The sequence below is a fragment of the Ambystoma mexicanum genome, chromosome 7p (assembly GCF_040938575.1).
Source record: "Ambystoma mexicanum isolate Mex_15411 chromosome 7p, UKY_AmexF1_1, whole genome shotgun sequence".
NCBI classification, from domain to species: Eukaryota; Metazoa; Chordata; class Amphibia; order Caudata; family Ambystomatidae; genus Ambystoma; species Ambystoma mexicanum.
This window is the reverse complement of record NC_090939.1, coordinates 10,605,032-10,620,495: the sequence shown is the minus strand read 5'-3', so window position 1 is coordinate 10,620,495 and position 15,464 is coordinate 10,605,032. Positions and strand designations below refer to the sequence as shown.

Here is a 15,464-nt window from a genome sequence, read left to right as displayed (position 1 = left end):
CAGCCCTGAAATTTCTCCACTGGCTCCCTGTGGCTGCAGGGATCAAGTTCAAGACACTCTGCATCATCCACAAGGCTTTCTGGGGCCAGGGACCACACTACATCCAACTTTCTCTTCCTAGGCATTTTCCTTCTCGAGCACTCTACTCATCCACCTCCAACTCTCCCAGGGTCAGATGCTTCTCCAGGAAGACACTGGGGGTAGATCTCGGTCCTCGGCTGGGGCCTCCCTCTGGAACAGTCTCCCTTCCTCGCTCAAACTTGAGCAGGACCACCTAAGGTTCCAGAAATAACTCAATACCTTACTTTTCGCTTCTGCTTTCTCTCCCTCTCATTGGCAATGTCCCTGTCTGCTGCGCATACTTGTTACCTGGCCACCCACTGAATTTATTGGACCAGGCTCCTGCATTACCAGTTGCCCCTGCTATTCCTCCGGGCCTCCCAACCACTTAGGGACTGTATCTGTAATCCTACAGTCCCCCGACTCTACACTTATGAGCCACCTCCCTGGCAGCACTTAAGAATTCCTTTGCACTCTCCCCTGCCCCCTCACTCCCTGGCACTTCTACCCCTCGCCGCCACACCCACGTGATCGAATGACACAAGGCATAGTAAGATTGTTGTTTTGTCCTCCTTCTGTCTACCCTTCCTTGTCTTGTCGCACCGAGAAACACTTGTTTACAGGCGTGTTATAGATGACTTATATCATATAATTTTATCTTTATACTAGTGTAAGAGACCATGTACACGGTCCAACATGTAGGTTTTCATCAACACAGTCGGACCACTATATATCCTAAGGCAACAGTTCCCTCTAGCGGTGACAACAGGCAAAGCTACTGCATCAGACAAACATACAGGGCCAAACCTACATCTGGCCTTTTATTATATTGTTCGATTACATAGCTTAGACGAGGCCAACACGGACTGCAAGAACATACTATATTCATTTATATATTCCCATATTTTGCACATGTTGAGAGCCTGGTCCATAGGGAATGCTTCTATTCCACTGTATTCCATCCATAGGCATAGCATCTTAGCCCTTTAGCTCTATATTACAACTCTGTGGTGGGATGGACAAGTATGAGGCTGGCCAGTGAGTAACTAGAAGCAAGTGTGCTGTGTCCTTTCTAGCTGCAACCCTTTACTCCTAGGTCCTGAGGAATCAACAAAGGAAAAACCCTAGCAACAAGCTCAACTGTGAACCCAAGAGTGATGTGCTGGAAGTAGCAGCAAAATTAGGCAACCACCAATCGGCAAAGCCCCCCATCCTTAGGTGAGCTGCCAAAGGACACTCTGCTGTCAGGAAAAGGAAACTGCATTTGAAGCCTGTCAATCTTTTTTACTTTTCTCAGGGGGGCAAGCTCAAACCTGGCAAGTTGAGCTGGGTTTAATGCAAGCAGCAACAGGAAGATAGAGGAGAGTGGTGCTTGTCAGAATTAGTGACAGCTAGGGAATATTATAGCAATCACCCACGCTCAGGTGGGTATGCTGGGCCAGTAACGGGCTGCAAGCCCAAGCCTAGGTATGGCCTCTGCAAGGGCTTAGGGCAGTTATCGGCTCTGTACACAACCTCCTCAGTAGTGGTGATTGCTATTTGCACCCCTAGACACGTCCGGGGAGCGGTTTTTATATCAAATCAATTCCTGGGAGAGGGGCTCTGTGCATATTGCGGGAGCCCAATCTCCGTAAAAAAGGCAAGATGGCTACTGCCATAGAAACGTAGTCTCTTTTCTATTTCTATAGTGGCAGCGGCTTTGGGGGGGGATTGCCCAAAGCTCCGGTCCAGTAGATAAGTAGGGAGGGTTGTGGGGAAGGGTATGGGATGTCTCAGTGGTGGGGGGACGAAGTTGGCATAGGGAGGCAATAGTGAGAGACTCCCTGTTGCCTCCCCTCAATCAAGATGGCACCACCCGGGGCCTGGCCTCGGGTGGCCGAAAAATGTGGGGGTACACTGTGTTCTCACCCGCATTTCCTGCTACCTGATTGGCTGAGCGCCCTTCCCGAGGTGCGAAGAATCTTTTAGCTACTTGTCCCACTCTTTCAACGGGTCGGTTAAGATAGAATTTGATTTTTCTGTAGGGCCTTTTTGCTGGTCTCCTTGACTTTTTGCTTTTTCACTCTTTTTTGGATCACTGACTTATTTCATGGTCCTCGGTCGCAGATAAGGCTCAGAGGCCCAGAGGTGCTTCTTAAGAACCCAATTTGTGTGCTGGGATTATAGCACTCTACATAACACTAAATTGTTTATAGGCGATAGGCTGGTGGCAGCTATTTCTTTTTGGCTAAACGAAAGGGTGGAAGTCGATGTATTTCCCTCATTGGTAGCCCCAATGTACCTTTTAAAGTCCTACCAGTGGTCGAAGTGGGTGGGAGCAGTTGGGAGCAGTGCTCCTCTAGTTTTTAAAATAAAGTTGCACTGTTCATATGCTTTTATTTTTAAAAGAAACCGTTCCTGAATGGTTTCATTTTAAAATAAAAGTGTAGGAAGAAGTTGTAACTTGCACTTCAGCACACTGCACTGAACGTTCCTGTAAACGGCAGGCACATGTGTATGGGGGTTTGTGTTATGCATGGGATGGGGCGTGGCGATGGGATTTGTGAGAAGCGGGGGCAGGCCATTAGGGAACATAGTTCCACTACTTCTTTTCATACACTTCTACCTCAGTTCTACTCTCTGACATTTTGATTTTTGGGTTTTCTTTGTTCAGGGTGACCACGAGGCAGGCCTAGAATGCTCTGTGGGAGCCCAGATGTTGGGTTTTGACTGGTTTAGACCAGTGTTTGTCCCAGAGTTGGCCATATCACATACTGTGGGGGGTGGTCTGGTCTGAGAGGTGGGTTTAGGGGTCAACCAGTTAGTCTAGCCTCTATACCATTTGTCCCTAACCTCCTATTGTAATTGGGCATCTAGCTTAAGTCAGCCCATATGAGTGGTGTTTTATTATAGGAAACCTTGTTCATAAGCTCAGATTTTTCACTGTAATTCTGGAAACAAGCAGGTTTCCTTGCGTACTGGAGGCTTCCCGCCGTTGCTGCACTTTAAGGACCCTATTATGCCATACTATCTGTATGTTGTGTCCTGGGCTGATCTCCAGTCGCAGTCCCAGGGCCTCTGGAATGCTGTTGCTGGCTTCACTTGTGTACTGGGTCAGCCCTTCCATGCTGGGACCTTCTCCAAGCCGTTTTAGTGCCAGCTTCCCGCCCTATTGCTATGATTGTCACATCTTGGTGCTGGTCGCTGCCATCGCTTGGAAAGGACACCAAAGCCCTGCCTCATTTACTCTTATGGGACGTTCTGTGTCACCCTCACCGTAGCCTTTGCTATCGGATCATTTTTCTGTGGTTGGGCAGCACTTTTGTCCTTCAAACCATTCTACCCTTTGAAGGGTTCGCCCCCGCCTTTACCGATTTTTCCTTGCTGCTTCTTTGGCTTCTAGCTTGAAGGGCACTCTTCAACGAAGGCCCCTTAGTCTTCTTTTTCGCCACTGGGGTCATCATCGACTTTTTTTTTTTTTTTTTTTAAGTCCCAGAGAAGTCAGATTGTAAACCGCACCTAGAAAAGAAGCCACATACTTACTGGGATGTGTCACCTTCTTAGAACAAATGTTTTGGTCACACACCTCTTGCCATACCTCTTGCCCCTGAGGTGATTGGTTATTTACGATCCTCAGGGGTCCCCACAGTCCAGGATCGACACTATTTGCAGGCAGGTCTCGATGCGGGTCTCAACTGCATTTTACCATTGTATGGCATTGGTGCTTTTCCTGCTGTGCTGCATCCTCTTTTGGTGCTTGTGGTTCTCGCACAGACCTCTGGAACTCTTCTTTGGGGTTTTCTCTTGTACTCCCTGGGGTTCTTTGCAGCCAAATCTACACTTGAGGGGTACAACTGAGACTGCCTTTTCCCTATACATGCAGATTGCTTAGAGTTTGTCCCATTTATTTTTATTGACATACATTTTGCCAGGTCACCTTTTGCAATATGGACCTGAAGCAGGTTGCGACAGGTTGGGACTAAGATGAAATTGATGTAAACCTGGAGCTCTCTTGGCCTTCTACGACTTATGACCGTGTTTAAGTTATGACATGGCAATAGGTCACTATAAGGGCAAAAGTCACATTTAAGTTAGGTCATGCCAAAATAAATAAGTCAGAGGAAATCCCATTTGCAACCTGACCTTTTCTGTGTACCATGTGTCTCTATCCACTCAGCCCTATGTAGACAGTGAGCGGGGGGTGTCTAATCAGTCTATACTGGAATAAGAATCATGAGAACATATTCAGCATTACACATTTATGACAAAGAGGGTAAGTGATCTGGGAAAAAATAACCCAAGCCTTAGGCAGCTGGCAGATCAAAGAACTGCTGTCCAAGTACAACATACCTTGCAGAGAGAGAATAAGACCAAACATTCACCGAATGAAGTTCCCAAGCCCTGCCAGCAAGCAATGGCACTTGCACACTCCAAAATCCCTTGCAGCACCCGACTCTGCTCCACACAGCAGACCACGCACAAACTCCAAAACAAAGATGGTACCGGCTCCAGGTATCGGCTTGGGTTGGCAAGAACCAAATAGAGGGGAGGAGACGACAATGTATGCAGAAAGGGTTCCACAAAGTCAGAAAGGCCAATTATATCCCCTATGCATTTATGCCCCACACCGAAAGGGCGATGAGGAATGGAGGACCTGAGAGTAGTGGCCAAATCCCTAGAAAAGGGAACAGGTACACAAACAGGCAGGAGAGTCTGTTGAGAGTAGAGGTAAACAGAAAGACTGCTTGTGGTGATGAGAAAAGGGAGTAGGGAAGGGAAGGAAATGTGGCATGGAGGAGGTGGCAAACAATTGGATAAGGAGGAAGCAGCGAAAGAGGGCTGGTAAGAGGTGACCAGAGAGCGGAAGTAGGTGGCGAGAAGTTGGGAAGACACCAAGAGAAGAAGATGGCAAGACAAAAATAAAGAGGAAAAGGGATATGTGGAGAAAGTGATGAGGACCCAAAGGAGATGGAAGGAACGCGGCAGAAGGTGGCGAGACACCAGAAGTGGGGGTGGGAATAAGAAGAGAGGAGGGAGCAAAGAAACGGCAGTAGGAGGGAGAACACATTGAACAGGTGGTAATAGGTCCATCTCAGGAAAAAGAGGATGAGTACACCAGTATGAGCTGAGTCGCAGCACAAAGGTACCCCAGATACATCTAAAGTCTAGTGGACAAGTGTGGATGGGAGGAGGTAGGGGCAAGTGGCACAGCAATGAGTAGACTGCAGGAACTCGGGGAGAAGAAAAAACATCAGAGTGAAGTAAATTAGTAGAGGAGGCACAAAGAGGATCGAGTACATGGTGGAAAACCCTAGGCCTCCCTCTCACCCAGCCAATGGAAGAAATGGGGACTAGGCTTGGTGGCCTCTAACCAAATGCCAGTTGCCATCAATATTGTACAACCCCTGGAACCAAGTTCCATTGAAAAGAGCAAAAAGGAGGAGATTCCAACTGCTGCATGTATTTAAAAAAAATGCAAGAAGAACTGAAAACAAAACCAGACAAGTGATTCAAATCCCCCATGGATTGCCTGGGGTGGGACCCAGACTTTGGGACTGCTGAGTGCATAGTAAAAATAACTTTCCTTTGGCTTATTTGTAGTGGAACATAGAAGAAGAACTAAGGACAAGGACTGTAACAGAGAGCGAGTATCCCAGATTCTTCTTTATATTTTCTTTCTCACTGCCCCCTCTTGCTTTTAATAAATCTTGAACAAACATTATGCACCCGAACAAGACCTGTCTGGTTTATGATCATGACACAACCTGCATCTTCATCTCGAGACTCGCCGCCAAAGAGTAGTGAAAAGGGGGCAACAAAGCAACCTTAAGAATACATTCTGCACTTTTTAACCTAAATAAAATGCGTTACTTGTCAGCACTTCAGACGAGCCAGTAAAAAGGAGAAAAGCAGTAAAAAAAAGAAATCACACTGAACTGTTCGACGGGAGACAAATACAGCAGTACTCAGATCATGGAATCATGAAGGAGTGCAGGGGGTCCAGCAAAACGTCTTAACACATTGCTCTCTTTGAGATCTGCATTAGAAGAATTCAAACAGGGGGTCAATGTGTAGCTACAATTCTACAAGGTGGGATTTTGAAGGAAGACGGGTCAAGCAAGGATGACAGAAATTAACTGTTGTTCAAGAATCAAGTAATCTTTAGCACGCTGTTATACCTGGGGTTGTACGGGGGAGTATGGACTTCCAGAGTCACTACTTAGTAGAGTCTCACTGTTCATTTTAGTTTTCAAGCAGGCAATGTAGCGGCTGCAGAAATCCTTGCACAGTTCATTGACTTTTTCAAGTTCAAGCAGGTGAATTCGCAGGACTTGGATTGCTTTCACCATCTAGAGAGGAAAAAAGGCAGACACTGTATGAGTAAAATAAGGAAGGGTCACACAGCTTTCAGAATAAAATAAATGCCTGTAGTACAGCCTGTTTATAACCTTATCTCCTAATGATCCAGTGGCAGCTGGTGAATTCTTTCATTGGAAAATGAATGTGTCGGAGCTATCACACGAAGCAAGAAAACCCAAACCAAGGAAGGAGAGCTTGGGGAGAGAGGGGAATTGGGGTACTCCCTAACAAAGGTTTTAAAATAAGGAATTAAAATGGTGCATTTTACAACACACTTAAAAAAAATTGTTAAAAAGCTGTACAGTTTATACAAGGATTTGGAGGGTAACGGTTAGGAGAGCATTTCAGAACTACTGCTGTGGGGGGGTTCTAAAAGGCCATTCTAGAGGATGAGCAAGAGCCTTCCACATGTGGTCTTGCCAGCCCCACTCTGGTTACCGTAGACTGAGCAGTAAAACAGACTTAGGCGATGAAGGGCTTAGTATATAGGCACAATTAACAACACTTAACGGATAGCCAAGTAATAAGAGTTCCACACAGATATGTTATAATACTCTGTTATTTCATTTCATTTAATTTCGTCATTTGTATTGCACCTTTCACCATGGCATGGTCCCAACACGTCATAGGTTTATAGCCCTCGGAGGGACTGCAGTCCGAAGTATGGGAAAGTTATTATGCCAAAATCAAATGCATGTAAAACCTAAAAATACTATATACTACACATTCACATATGGGATACATTACTCACCGTAATCGTATTTCTGGTGATTGTACCTACTTAGATTGGCATGCTCTGCATAGTCCAACATCTAGTGGAAGCCACGGAGTAGTACAAGATTTGTTTTCAAAACTCGAAAACAGACGTCGACAAGGCGTGTTTAGCAATACTATCCCTAGTGTGACGTGTACTGTACCTATGGTCCTTCACGTGTCGAGGTCCCTCACATTGTTTCTGACATGAGGTTGCATGAAGTGTAGCGCGAGTACAGATGTGATGAAGCAGAAACAGTGATAACCCAGAAAACATCAATACGCCTTGTACTCCAGTAAAGGAGGAAGGGTGGGCGCATGTGAATCTAAGCAGATACAAGCACCAGAAATATGATTACGGTGAGTAATGTATCCCTTCTGGAGATTGTGGATCTGCTTAGATCACACACACTGCATAGATTAGCGAGAAGTATCTGGAGAAGGAGGTGGGAAGTGAGAAAGTACAGCAACAAAGAGATGTTTTTGGATCACTTGTCCCACCTCTGAATCTGCTTTAGAGTGGGTGTCAATGCAATAATGCTGTGTGAACGTATGGACAAAGCTCCATGTAGCAGCTTTGCAGATAGCATCCAGGGGGCCGTTTGCAATGAAAGCTAAGGTAGCCACTGTACCTCTGGTAGAGTGTGCCCTAGGGGTGAACGGCAAGACTTTCTTGGATAGGGAATAGCAGAGCTGTATACACTTGACTATCCATCTGGAGATGGCGTTCTTTGATATGTGATCGCCATATACCTGTTTTCCTTAGCGGTTTTGTTTTGTTCACACAGTACAAGACCGCCCTCCGTAAATAAAGCGTATGGAGACTTCTTTCTGCTGAGTTTGATGGATTTTGAAAGAAGGTGGGAAGTTCTAGGGATTGGTTTACATGGAACTTTGAATTGAATTTAGGTGAGAACCTAGGATGTGTTCGGAGGACAACCTTGTCCTTGTGTATAATGAAAAAGGTGTCTTGTACAGACAAAGCCTGTAGCTCACGGACTCGTCTTATGGAGGTGATAGCTACTGATAATGCAGTATTGCAACTAAGATGTTTTAAGCTAGCCTTGTACACTTTATTCTGTGAGGTGGTGTAAGCCAACAGGGCCACCAGATGCACCTTTATGGAATTAAATACTAGGCCGGAGTCTAGTAGGTAAAGCATGTAGTGTAGAATGTTAGCTGGAGAACATTCTATTTGGTTTAGTGATTGTGATGTGCACCATATCACAAATCTCTTCTACCTATTAAAATAGCAGTGCATGGTATTGGGTTTTCGTGCCTCTTTAAGGATATCCTACACCTCTGGGGAAGATTGAAGTGGCCAAACTCTATGAATTCAGGAGCCAACCTGCCAAGTTCATTGATTGTGGACGTGGGTGGAGGGATGCCCCTTTGTGTTGTGTCAACATGTTGTATGGGCACGGGAGTTTGATTGGGTCGCCCATCTCCAGTTTGAGCAGATGTGGAACCCAAGGCGGTCTGGCCCACATAGGAGCAACCAGGAACAGAGTTACTTGTCCCTGGTGCATCTTGTGCACGATCTTGCTCAGTAGCGGTGTCGGGGGGGAAAAGCGTAAGCAAATTTCCCTGACCAGTTCATCCACAGGGCGTTCCCCTTGGACCCTGTTTGGGGAAACCTGGACACGAAGTCTGGGCATTGTGCATTTAGGTTTGTGGCGAACCGGTCTAGTGGGGGGTGGCCCCATAGTGAGAATATTCTGTCTAGGATATCTGTCGAGTTGCCACTCGTGGTCTTGTGGTAGAGGGTGTCTGCCAGAGAATTGAGTTCCCCTGGAACATGTTGAGATGTTAGGAACATGTTCCGCTTGAGTGCCCACTTCCATATTATTTGGGATAGCTTGGGGTGTGTGCCTCCTTGCTTGTTCAGAAAGAACTTGGACATGGCGCGGTCTGTGAGGACCTGCACCGTTTGACCCTTGAGATGTTGCTGAAAGGCCTGAAGAGTCTTGAGGACTGCCAAGAGTTCTAGGAAGTTATGTCTTTGGGCAGTAGCGTGTGTCCACTGGCCATGGGCTGTGTGGTGGAGGGCCCCCCCCAATCCGGCGAGTGAGGCGTCTGTAGTTAGGATCGCCTGCGCTGGTGCAGCACGAAAAGGTTTTCCTTTTAACAGGTTGTCCTTGGACCACCAGCAAAGAGCCTGAACCAGGATTAGCGAAACAACCACTAGATCGTCCCATTGTCTGCTTGCCTGAGACCAGTGGTCGCTAACCAGTTCCCAGGGGTCTAACCTCTCTCCATGGCTCTTCAATCACTACACCTGGCACCTCTTGCCCACTGATTCGCTACTTTCTGCTCCAGTTTTCAATGTTATGCAGATGACACTCAGCTCTCTTTCAGGCTCCCCTCAGCCACCTCTGCCTCTTCTCTCATACCAGACTGTCTGGCTGCAATTCAGGAATGGTGTGCCGCCAATGATCTCTGCCTGAATGCCAGTAAGACTGAGATCCTCCTCATTGGGACACCCGCTCCCTCATTTCCTCTCTCTCTCTCTGGCCACCCACGCAGGGCCCCGTTCATGCTCCTCCCTGTGATGCCAAGAACCTTGGTGTCATCTTTGACTCCACCCTCTCCATCTCTCCTCACATCTCTGACGTCTCTAAGAAGTCAAACTTTCAGCTGCACCTCCTCAGATGTATTCTTCCTTTTCTTACTTTGCCCCAGAAGCTCACTGTCTCCAGAGCTCTGGTCCTCTCTAGGCTGGACTATTGCAACAACCTCTTTCTTGAAGCCAAGCATAAATCTTGCTGTCATATTCTGGATTAGTTGGAGGGTTCACAGAGTGGACAAAGGTAGATTAAGGAGGAGGCTATTGCAACCGTCAAGCCTAGAGAGAACCAGAGCCTGGGTAACATTGAGTCTCTGGGGAAAGGTGAGGAAAGGTAGAATTCCTTTCAGAAGGAACAGCTGAAAGTGGGACTTCTTGTCAATGTCCTACGTATGAGGGAGGAAAGGGAGAGAGGAGTCGAAGATGACTCCAATGTTTCTGGCTTCCAAAGGGGGAGCAGGGGGAGAACCCAAGGAAGAAGGCCAGAGTGAAGGGAAGAAGTTGGGTGCTGGGGTCCAATAGGAAGAATCTCTGTTTTGCTGGCATTGAAGCAGAGATCAATGGAGGTACACCAGGCCTGGATAGCTGGGAGGCAGTCAGGGATGATGGAGGGTGCATGGGCGTCTGTAGGAAGTTTGAAGAAGAGTTGTGTGTCGTCAGCATAGCACTGGAAGTTGGCAGAGAAGGAGGAAATGAGGCATGCCAGCAGAGCAAGGTAGATGTTAAAGAGCCAAGGCGAAAGAATGGAGCCCTGGTGGATGCCAAAAAGTGGAGATGGAAGTAGGGGAGGAGAAGGTGCCCTGTATGACTTTGGAAGAGCGGTCAATTAAGAAGGAGGTCAGCCAGTCCAGTGCCCGTTCGGAGATACAAAGGATGTCATGGAGCTTTATGTGGATGGAGTGGTTCACTGTGTCAAATGCATTAGAGAGATCAAGGAAGATGAGGACAGCCGGGGAGTTGGAATGAAGGGATGCTGGGGAGGAAAATGTGCTCCTTTGCATGTTGCAGTAATGAGTCGATCAACTGGTTAGGACCACAGACAAGGCAAGCTGAGACAATCCAAGCAAACCCAACGACAGGGTGTTGAAATGTGGCTGTGACACAGGGCTTTTACATACTTCAGTGGGCGGTGGGTGCCTCTGCACAGACTGATTGCACTTTGATCAGCTGCTAGTCTGTGAGACTCAAGGAAGATGGTTTGGGCCTGGGGGTATCAGGCTGCAACATCCTCTGCCTTCCTGGGACCGGTTTCCTCTCTTGCTGTTTGATGATACTTTTCTCTATCTTACTGCACAATAAGCTCTCTCCGAATCCCAGCAAAGTGACCTGTGGTTTGTTTCCACATCCTGTGGGTCTGTTTTAGTCCTGTTCAAGCGATGGGATGCAGCGGTTTGCTACTTAGGGCGGATGCTGCTCAGATGGTGTCAACTTCCTAGTTGCATTAGGCCAGGAGGAAGACAGACAACAGCACCAGGGGTGTGTTGCACATTATGGATGCACTGATTTAGCTTGGCTTTGTATGTGTTTAATCAGGTCTCAAAATGTGCGTGCCGCTAGCAATTGGAAAGTGACCATTGACTCTTGGCGAATAAGAAATGGTGTGCTGGGTGTCTGCGGTGAACCAAGGGACTAATTCTTACTGAAAACTCTGCTGCCAATGTACAGCAAGATGAACAAGTTACTTACCCCTGGTAACGTTCTTTCGACTGGATGTTCCTCCCACATATTCCTGATCTTAGGATATCTCCTTCCAGTGATAGTTGCTTCAGAAGTTTATTTGCAGAAGAGGGCCCAATTCATTGTCGTCGACTCGATGTCCCTCGAAGGCCTAAGTCCCCTCCCGTACAGTATGTAAAGCACGCACTGTACCCGTTACTTCAGTTCCCAGCTTTTTCACCCTTTTCTCATAGAATAACCAGCATTCGTGAGGTCAAAGAGACCAGGCGCTCAAGAAACAAAAGGTGTACTGCATGGAAATTCTACTGAGGGGTAGGATGGGAGGGGCAATGAGGAATACATAGGAGGAACATCCAGTCAAAAGAGCGTTACCAGGGGTAAGTGTGAGAAACCTGAAGGTGTCTCACCCGCTAGTCCCCGGGGATCTGTCATCCAGGTGGCCAGGACACGGCCATCACTTTTGGATCCAGTTTCTCGGGGTGGAACACTGCGGGAGGATCTCCTGGGTGAGGGTGCTTCGGGAGTGGGACACCGGATGGCAAGATGTGGTATCCACTTCCCTGTAACACCTTTACCCCATCCTACCAGGTAGTATACTTAGGAACACGGTCCCCCCCATAAACCTGCCGCCACTTTCAAACACAAACACTTTCTCATGGACAGCTCGCCATGAGAGAAAACAGACTAACACTCGAGCGGTACACCTGACATGTCCCAATACAATGGTCAGGCAATTACTGACCATCATACACACCTGACTTTCATTACACTTCCCCCACACAAAAAGAAGGCGGAGCAGAAGAGCACACTCTGAGCAAAGCAAAACACACGAGGAAGCAGTAGTTCCAAGATGGCAGTTTAATACAAGGAGGAAGATAGCAAAACAGAAGGGGATCGCAAAGAGGGAAGTGCCCTTGACCTTTTCGACGAGGAACCGTTACTTTCAGGAACCCTCGAGAATAGACAGCATAAGACCAAGAAACCACGCTGAAGAATACTGTATTGTGTGTCGGAGGTCCCCAGGGCACTCCTGCATCGATAATCAAGGCGGGGAGAATCTCTTGCCACCATGGTACGGTCTTTGGATCCTACAATAAAGTGGTGTCAGGGAAAGCAACACAGCCGGTGAGTTGGGGAGACCGATAGACTGGTCTGTGTTGAAGCCAAGGTTGTAAGCGGCAACATTGTATGGTGAGCGCTGAAGTGAACAGTATATGAAATGCATGTGATAACCAACACGAGTAAAAACATGAACAACAGATGAGTGATTGAACTTTGAAACCAAGATACGATACCCTTGACAGAGTGGGCCAGCACTGCGTGCGTGCTAATTCGAAGGTCTCTGTAAAGTATCCAACAGAGTTGAGAAAGGTGAAAGAGTGGCAAAGAACCGTGCATCGAAGAGGTCCTGCGACGGGTCAAGCAAAATCCTGTGCACAATCGAAAGTTTTCGATGTTGATACCGCCCAGAAAGTTGGCCAGAGCCCGAACGAGGGAGATCAATTGAATAAATTGATGACAAAATAGAGAAAGTTGGTCCGAACCCAAGTGAGGGAGATCAATTGAAGCTTTTGGGATAAAGCAAGTTTATGTTAAAGTGAATTAAATTGATCCGAACCCGGCAGAGAGAGAGTGATTGAACATTGTGTTAAAGCGGATCCGAGCCCGGCTGAGGGAGCTCCGCGGTGAATAGAGAATCACCCGAGAAAATGGACACATGAAAATCCTACAAAGCTGGTGTTAAAGGGGATCTGAGCCCGGCTGAGGGGGCTCCGAGGTTAACAGTAATCACCTGAGAAATTGAGTACGTGTGAAATCCGAGAGGAAAATACCTTTTAGTTTGTCGCCTCAGGCCCTCTGAAAGAAGAGACTATGAAAGGCAGAGAGACTTGGGCACGACCGGCCCTGATGCTAATGTTTGAACTGCACCCTTGTGCTAGAGAAGCCAGAGAGTGTGCTAAGCTTGAGTGTGCTGCCTTATCCCGGGCTGAAAACTTGAGGAAGGAAGGCCATCGGCCTGAACATCCCGGCATATTATTTCTTGAACACTTCTTTCTTTTACATAACAATGTTTCCCACACTATTTGTGTTTAGAAGTAAGGATTGGCAATAGGTTTATCAGTATAGGTCTTTTTATTTTGACAAGACACCACTAGAACTGCGTTACTATTATTTGAGGGTCGCAGCTTGCTCCCATCTGTAGATTTAGGATTAGATGGGCGTTTTTCAAACCCTTATTGAAGTTCAATAAACACCCTTGCACTGTGGTCACCGGTGTCTGTATTACTGTTGATTCCATGACTTCCTTACATAAGCAACTTGTTCTTCGAATGGATTGTGTCCTCCCAAGTATTCCTCATTTTATGACAGCCTCCCAAAGCAGTATGGTATGGTGTGATATGTTATTTGGCATTTATATAGCGCTCTATATATCATTGGTATGACCTCAAAGAGCTGCTAGGTTGAATGCCCTTGGTGACCGTAGCCCAGGTCAGTTGAGAGAGTAGGGTGTCGTAGGGTGCATGGGTGCACCAGTTATGTGTGCAGCAGATGTAATTGGCTGGTGGAAGCTGCATGCTAGCATTAGTTGTGGAGTATTGATATCGGTTGAATGTGTGCAGTCTGGCGGGTGGATACAGGACTGGGTTCTGGCTGCGTTATGCCTGTAGGACGCATGTGTGCAGCTAGGCCAGATTGTTGTGGGATATAGCTGCATTTTATCAGGGTGATGAGGTGTTCATGGGGTAATGTTCGTATGTGAGCAGCTAGACCGAATTGATCGACGGTGTAGCTGCACTCTATGTGAGTGGTGCTGTAGAGAATAGAGTATTTATTTGTTTATTTGTTTGTTTATTTATTTAGTATAGCGCGCAAAACCCAGAGGTAACAGGGCGCAACAGAGGTCAGGAAGATAGGATTACTTAAAAACTTGGTTACAGAATAAGATAGGCATGAGAAAAAGTGCATTGCATTTACAGTTACATTGTGTGGGATGTGCATATATACATATAATTGAGCGAAGGCTTACAAATTTACATATTAATACTGTGCGTAGGGGCAGTTCGGTTGCATTTACATATTTACAAATTTAAGGCTGTGCATGGTAGTCAGGTTATAGCATTGGCATGATCAGATTAGATGGCAGGGTTAGTTGTGAGGATCATTGGCCCGCAGCCAAGTGAGGGTGTTTCGCCTGAAGCTATAGTAGGATTGGTCAGTCCTAATGTGGAGTGGGAGGGCGTTCCAGTGTTGGGCTGCCAGGACAGGGAAGCTGCTGCCGCCGGTTTTCTTTTGTCTGAAATTGGGTACCTGCAGGCAGTAGGAATTGATCGATCTGGTGGGGCGGGTGGACGTTTTTTTCTTTATTCTGGATGCGAGATAGGGGGGGGCTGCGTTGTTTAAGCATTTGTGGGTGAGTGATGCCGTTTTGAGGGAGATGCGGTCATGGATTTTAAGCCATTTGTGTTCTCTTCTTTTGTTGGAGATGTGTTCCTTAGAGGGTAGGTTGAGGGCTGTTCTGAGAGCGTTGTTTTGTAGTGTCTGTAGTTTGTTGGTTATGCATTTGTTGGCTCCTAGGTACATGGCGTTGCAATAGTCCAGTCTGGATAGTATTAGGGCGTTGGCTATGATGATGCAGCTAGCTTGGGTGAGGAAGGCTCTACTTGCCCTAATTAGCTTGCATGTGTAGGCGGTGGAGGATGCTAGTGAGTTGACTTGTTTTTTTAGTGACATGGTTGCATCAAGGTGAAAGCCTAGTGTTTTCACTGTTTTGGCCACTGTGATGGTATTGCCATCAATGTTGAAGGCCTTATAGTTGGAACTGAGTTTTTTGAGATTGGTATTGGATCCGAGGAGTAGGATTTCGGTTTTCTCATCATTTAGACATAGACCGTGTGTGGCCATCCATGCCTGAATGATGAGATATATTTTGTTTACCAAGGCCGTATCTGAAGCGTAGTTGCCTGAGAGGGGTATGAGGATCTGGGTGTCATCTGCATAATTGGTATATGAGACACCCAGTCTGTCCAACTTGTCAAATAGGGGCTTGGTAAAGATGTTGTAGAGGGTG

The 15,464-nt window shown here is 46.9% G+C and overlaps 1 protein-coding gene across 2 annotated transcripts in view; it reads right to left on the bottom strand.

The window, feature by feature from the left end:
* PKNOX1 (PBX/knotted 1 homeobox 1) overlaps positions 1 to 15,464 on the bottom strand; it is an 817,124-nt gene that overhangs the window by 439,588 nt on the left and 362,072 nt on the right. For both annotated transcript variants that reach the window (XM_069635659.1, XM_069635660.1), the window contains one exon: positions 6,219 to 6,389. In XM_069635659.1, the coding sequence (XP_069491760.1) occupies positions 6,219 to 6,389 (171 nt within the window). The remainder of the gene's footprint in view (positions 1 to 6,218; positions 6,390 to 15,464) is intronic.